This window comes from Dipodomys spectabilis, unplaced genomic scaffold, assembly GCF_019054845.1.
Source record: "Dipodomys spectabilis isolate Male_0828 unplaced genomic scaffold, ASM1905484v1 ptg000053l, whole genome shotgun sequence".
Taxonomy (NCBI): Eukaryota; Metazoa; Chordata; class Mammalia; order Rodentia; family Heteromyidae; genus Dipodomys; species Dipodomys spectabilis.
This window is the reverse complement of record NW_024870730.1, coordinates 6,340,874-6,346,971: the sequence shown is the minus strand read 5'-3', so window position 1 is coordinate 6,346,971 and position 6,098 is coordinate 6,340,874. Positions and strand designations below refer to the sequence as shown.

Sequence of the window (6,098 nt, the reverse complement as noted above, 5' to 3'; positions counted from 1 at the left end):
CTCACAGATTTTCATGCCTGGACTGTTTTGAACCTTGATCCTCCTGAGTAGCTAGTGTTACAGGAGTGAGCCACCAATGCCCAGCTGAAAAAGTTATTTTTAATGTGTCCAGTACTTACAGCTTCTTTCATCACTTTTGAATTTATCTTTATCAGAGATTGCTTTCATTTTATAAGCACCAGTTTAACTTTAAAATGTTATTCCATACTCATTACCAATTCAAAGTAAAAGAAATCCTTGTTAATTCTGATTGCTAAGTAGTAACAAAAAATGTTTTTGGTTTTTTTTTTTGTCGGTTGTGGGGCCTGGGCACTGTCCCTCAGCTCTTCAGCTCAAGGCTAGTGCTCTACCACTTGAGCCACACCATCACTTCAGGCTTTTTCTGCTTATGTGGTGCTGAGAAACTGAATCCAGGGCCTCATGCAAGCAAGGCAAGCACTCTACCACTGAGCCACCTTCCCAGTACCCCTTCCTCACCCCCCCCCCCCCCGACCCCACACACAAGTATATTTTCTATCCAGTCTCCTCACTGTCTTTATTTGGGAAATTATATTGTTCTGTATCACTGTCGAAGGCCTCTTTCCCTAACAAGAAAACATTACATTTGTATAGGAGTCAAGAAAGCTCTTATTTTAAAACCCCACAACAAAGTAATTCATCACCTTAAGTGGAAGGAAATCCTTTGAATTTTAAATGTGGAATTCTGGCTACTTGATTTGATACATATGCCTACAACGACACATTCTCTTTAATTTACAGTAATTTTATAGATGTGATTAGCCATGCTAATGTATACACAGAACTAGTACATAAATCAAATTAACGTTTATAACAAAATATACCCTAGGAACAAATCCTAGAAACTGAACTCAATAGTGTCTTCTCAGACTTGGGAGCATGAGACACACTGTGACTGGTACAATTTAGTAGGCTGAACAGAAGGGATAAACAGCATAGAGCTATAAAAAGTCATTTTGTGATGTTCTTACTTTGATTGTAGTGCTTTCTTATTTTCTGGAGAAAAGACTTCAAAAGTAACAAAATATCTGAGAAGGGAATTTACATCATTCAGTTCTAAGTAGTATTCTTGTGCTATTTTCTCAGCAGTCCACGTTTCTGGATAAAGTTTATGATTATTGAGAAGTGTCAGTGCTTCTACAATGGAAATTTTGCCTTTAGGAATGCTGGTGACATTCATTTCTGAGTGATGGTCTTTCGGCATTCTGAACTCCTTTGGCACTGGCTTTGGTTGAACATTTTTTACCTAGAATCCAAAACAAAGCGTGAGGGGTACGAGACAAAAACCTTATTATCTAGGCAGTTCTCTTCAAATGCATACTGCACATACTGCATTTTCTCATTATAACCAGCCATATGGTAGGGACACTTTTACCACGTTCCTTTTCATAAATACAGCTCAGCAGCAGGAAGAAATTTCAGTAGTTCCAGAAAATAATTATCAACATTCAAATGACTCATTTACCACAGTTTCAATATAAAGATTAAACAACCTAATCTAAAAACCTGAATTACTCTAAAATCCCAAACTCTTATGGAACATCATCCAAAAGATGTCCCCAACATCCTGTATTAAGTCTGTCAAAATGCAGATATACTAAAAATACTGGATAAAATTACCTTCAAGTTGTATGGATAAGATATATATGAAAAAAATTAATTTCACATTATACTTTGGTCCTATCCCCATAGAATCTCTTTATACATATTCAAATATTCAAAAATGCAAAACAATCCCAAGCACTTCAGATAAGGAAAAGTTGTATGTTAAAAGTTGTATATCAAAACAAGAATCAATCTGATTAAAATTGCACCTGTTTAAGGGCAGAATTGTGATGACACTTAACAGCTTAAGTATTTGAAAGTTCCTGTTTTATATGAGAAAGCACTTCCAATATTCCACATAAAGAAAACAAAGAAGTGGCACTGTGGCTCAAAGGGTAGAGTGCTAGCCTTGAGCAAAAGAAGTTCAGGGGCAGCACCTAGGCACTGAGTTCAAAGCCCACAACCGACAAAAACAACAACCTCAACAACTTTTTTTTTAATTTTTATTATCTTTAAGTGGTTGTACAAAGAAGTTCCCATTCTACAAAACAGTATATGAGTACAAAGTCTCTGATAACACTGTCTCCTATTGCTCCTACAATTTAATACACATTCATCATTCCATCTGTCTATCCCAAGATTAATCCCTGACTTTGTGTTGAATATTCCATATAGGTACTAAAGTTGCTTTTACTGAGGAACACTGACTTCTTACTGGGGCCCACAAATTAAAGGAAGGCTGATTAAAAGCTAGACATCCTTTCCACTTCTGATCTGTGCTCTGAACCATTTTCTCCTCTATCTACCTTATATTCTAGGAGGGATAGGACTGAGTGATAATTATGCCTACCTCTCCTCAAAGAAACCAAATACTCTTCTCCCTGTGGGAGAAGGACTATCAACCAAGATAAAACAGTTTCAGGGATGTGGTGTCAGCAAACATGGAGTTAAGAGGCCAATGCCTGGTCTGGGACATGCACTGCATCAAGTACCTTGAAGCTGAGTTCTTGAGTTTCTCTTAAATATCAAATATTGTTCCTCAGAAGTAGTACTGTGCTGCTGGGATGCAGCTCCGAGGTAAAGAGCTTGCCTAACTTGCACAAGACCCTGGGTTTCATCCCCAGCACCAACAAGTACCAAATGAACAAACAAACACAAACAGTAGGACTGTGACACTGAGGCAGTAATCCATACAGTAAATCTTTACTCACTCTTTCCTCAAAACTCAGTTCTGTTATTTGTAGGCTGGCATTGAGTTCAGGGGGCCAAATTCCTGGTAATACATTTTCATGACCTAACTCATTCCAATTATTACCTTTACCTTTTCTTTGCAACTTCACCCTGCCCATGCTTCCTTTTAGCTAACATATAAAAGTCTATGGCTGGGTTGGGAAGGTGGGTCAGTGGTAGAGTACTTGCCTTGCATGCATCATGAGGCCCTGGGTTCAATTCCTCAGCACCACATAAGCAGAAAAAGCCAGAAGTGGAGCTGTAGCTCAAGTGGTAGAGCACTAGCCTTGAGCTGAAGAGCTCAGGGGACAGCACCCAAGCCTCATAACCGGCCAAAAAAAAAAAAAAAATAGCTCAAATATAGAGTACCTGAGTAGAAAATGTGAATCTAAATTTAAACCCTGTGTCACCATAAAACCAAAAGCGAAACAAATCAAACAAACAACAACAAAAAATATAAAAAAAAAAACTTGTACTAATCTTTTTTTAAGTTGACATATATTAAGCTAGACATAATAATGTAGTAATTGCTTCTTTAAAACTCCAAAACTCAAAACAAACACCCATTTTGAGCAATTTCATATCGTGTAGTAAAGGTTTATGAGATAATAATATTTACTATCACTCACTAATCATCTCCTATTCATTTAATTCAGATGGCGTCACTCTGAAGACCTTATGTGAACTTAACACAGTATTTCCCTATAGCTAATGCTGTGGACCACATCTATACAGCTGTGACTTTCTTCCCCACTGGATTCCATGCTATGCCTTTCTTGGTTTTCCATCTCTTCCTGCAGGAGTTCCTTCACATTCTTATGGACCTGGGCCTCTGTTGTCTTTTGAATGTTATTATGTCCTAAGTTCTAGCAAAACCCTCTTCTCACTTTAGGAATCCCTTACACTTGCCTACCTTTCACCACAGCCAACACATTAAATCTTCCAAATATGTGATCTCAAGCCAAGACCTTTTATTTTTTCTGATCTCAGGTCCAAACTTGGATGCACCTCCATACACTTCAAATTTCCTATGTCTAAAATTGAACCTACTAATTCTACCCCCTCACAAATTTCATGCCTAAAACCAGATTAAATCTGGCATATATCTCCCTCTCCTAAGTCTTTCTCCTTGTTTGATCACTAAATTCCTTTAGTCCATGTTATATTTATGCAGAGACTGTTTTCCAAAAGCATCACTCTCTCCTATCTACATGCTTCAAACACATATTTTACTTCTCCCTCTTGTAAACATTATACTAAAAACACTATTTGAGATGTTTCTTGTTATAGAGAGATAACAGATAATTTTAAAATGCAAAAAAAAAAAAAACCTCAATTGTGGTTGGCCTTCCTTGCTCATTGATCAAACTCTTCTTTCTACTTAGTACTTTCCAGACCTCACAAACCCCAATTCATCCTTCAATCCTTAGAAGTATTCATCCGCATCTACCAATTTCAAGTAAGTCCCTGTGGTAAAGTTTTCAGTGTCAATAATTGTGCATTTACAGGTGCATGGCAGATCATATATTTAATGTCTGTGTCTCACACACAACATTGACAGTCCAATAAGAGGAAGGACAAGGCCTGTTTTGTTCATGGCTATACATGTAAAGCACTTGTCCCTGGCATTCTAACTTGTTATATGTACTTGCAATACTTATCAGATGAATTCCCACTCTAAATATAATCTGATTTTAATTTACATATCAGATCTGAATACATCCTTAAAAATGAAAAAAAACTCACAAACCCAACATTAGAAATCCTGAAATAAGAACATGATTTCAATCTAGAAAATAGGGTACTAGTGGTTATTTTTTGTCACACAAATGTTAACCACTAGAAATGCCTTAATCATGTACTGCAAAGTCTGAAATAATATTTAAAAAAATGCACAGTGGAGCATTCAATCAATACTTTCTCTAGTCTTAGAATTCCAGTAATCACCCAATGAAACAAGGCCTTGCCTAGACCACTGTGCTTTAGCTTAACCTCTGCCAACAGCTACAACTACACTGACATTTATTTTTGCACTGGCAAAGTACTCAAAAAAGTATGTTCTTTATCTACTTAATTAAAGCACACATTACCTTCAGGGAAGACACGGGATCTCTGGAATCAACGTATATATCTTTCAAAAATGAGTGCAGCTTGTTATCCTTGTTAGTAACTTCTCGTTCAATTTCTGGATGATCTAAAGAAAGGGCACCACCAACACACACACAAACACACACAATTAAAAAGGAAAAAAAAAAAACTCTTAACAAAACTCATATACTTTACAAGAAAAGACAATCATCTGGACAGTTCCGAGACTATTTTTTTAAGTGAAGGGAATCAGCTGGGTGCCACTGGCTCACATCTGTCATCCTAGCTACTCAAGAGGCTGGGCTATAAGGGCAGCGGTTCGAAGCCAGCCTGGGCAGGAACGTCCGTGAGCCAAAGCCTGAAAGTGGAGCTGCGGCTTAAAAAAAAAAAAACAAAATGATAGGGACAGCGCCCAGGCACTGAGTTCTGGACCAAGAACCAGCATCACCACCACCCCCCTGGAGAGAAATTAATAATAATAATAATAATCAACAGCAGGCCGGCCCGGCATGCAGCCGGTGAGATCACCGGGGGAGGGGGGGGCAAAAACTGCGCTGCTCACGATCCTCGAGGTTCGGACTCCCAGTTCCAGGGTCACCAAACACCCACGCCAACCAAGGTCGGCGGGGCGCGGCCGCCACCGCGGAGCGGGCCGCATGACGTCACCTGCCGGCCGGAGGCCCCGCCCCCCTCGCGCTCGGCGCCAGCCGCGGGCCTCCCCCCGGCCTCGGCCTCCCCGGAGCCCGCGCCCCCGACGCCCCGGGCTCCGCGGCCCCCACTCACGGCTCATCTGCTCCACCAGGAGCTTCTTGGTGGAAGGGTGTCTGGGAGCCGAGGAGGGCTTCCTCTTGCTGATCTCCCGTTCCGCCCGGTTCTCCAGGTTGAAATTCCTGAGGGCGCGGAACACCGAAGCCCCCATCTCTTCAGAGCATGGTGACCTCGGGGCTCGCGGCGCACCGGCGTGAGTGACCTCCGGAAGCAGGGAGCATGCGCACGTCAGAGCGGAACGCGCGCTGGACCGGAACACTCAAATTCCCGCTCATCGCCCTCCGGCGGTTGGGAGGCTGCAACACTGGGGTGGTAAAAGAAGCGCTTCCTGCCCGATGTAGGACTCCTCCAATCAGAGGCTGTGCCCGCGAGCGAGGGGCGGGGCCTAGGCTGCGGACGTTGGGCGGTCTGGGAGGCGGAGCTACAAACCATGGCCGGGATGCTCGCCC

The 6,098-nt window shown here is 41.3% G+C and overlaps 1 protein-coding gene across 1 annotated transcript; it reads right to left on the bottom strand.

Moving 5' to 3' along the window:
• Window positions 1-609: 609 nt before the first annotated feature.
• On the bottom strand, window positions 610-5,877 carry Ndufaf4 (NADH:ubiquinone oxidoreductase complex assembly factor 4). The gene is made up of 3 exons (XM_042679626.1): window positions 5,665-5,877; window positions 4,884-4,987; window positions 610-1,264 (listed from the first exon to the last, which is right to left on the bottom strand). The coding sequence occupies exons 1-3, from the start codon at window positions 5,798-5,800 to the stop codon at window positions 986-988; spliced, it is 519 nt and encodes a 172-aa protein (XP_042535560.1). The 5' UTR covers window positions 5,801-5,877; the 3' UTR covers window positions 610-985.
• Window positions 5,878-6,098: the final 221 nt, after the last annotated feature.

Bases quoted from the DNA above. Each gene is read 5' to 3' on its own strand.
- Ndufaf4 (XM_042679626.1), bottom strand. From the start codon at position 5,800: ATGGGGGCTTCGGTGTTCCGCGCCCTCAGGAATTTCAACCTGGAGAAC. The intron at 4,988-5,664 runs GTGAGTGGGGGC...CCCTTTCTTTAG, and splicing joins CCTGGTGGAGCAGATGAGCC to ATCATCCAGAAATTGAACGA. The intron at 1,265-4,883 runs GTAATGTGTGCT...TTTGGATTCTAG, and splicing joins ATCCCGTGTCTTCCCTGAAG to GTAAAAAATGTTCAACCAAA.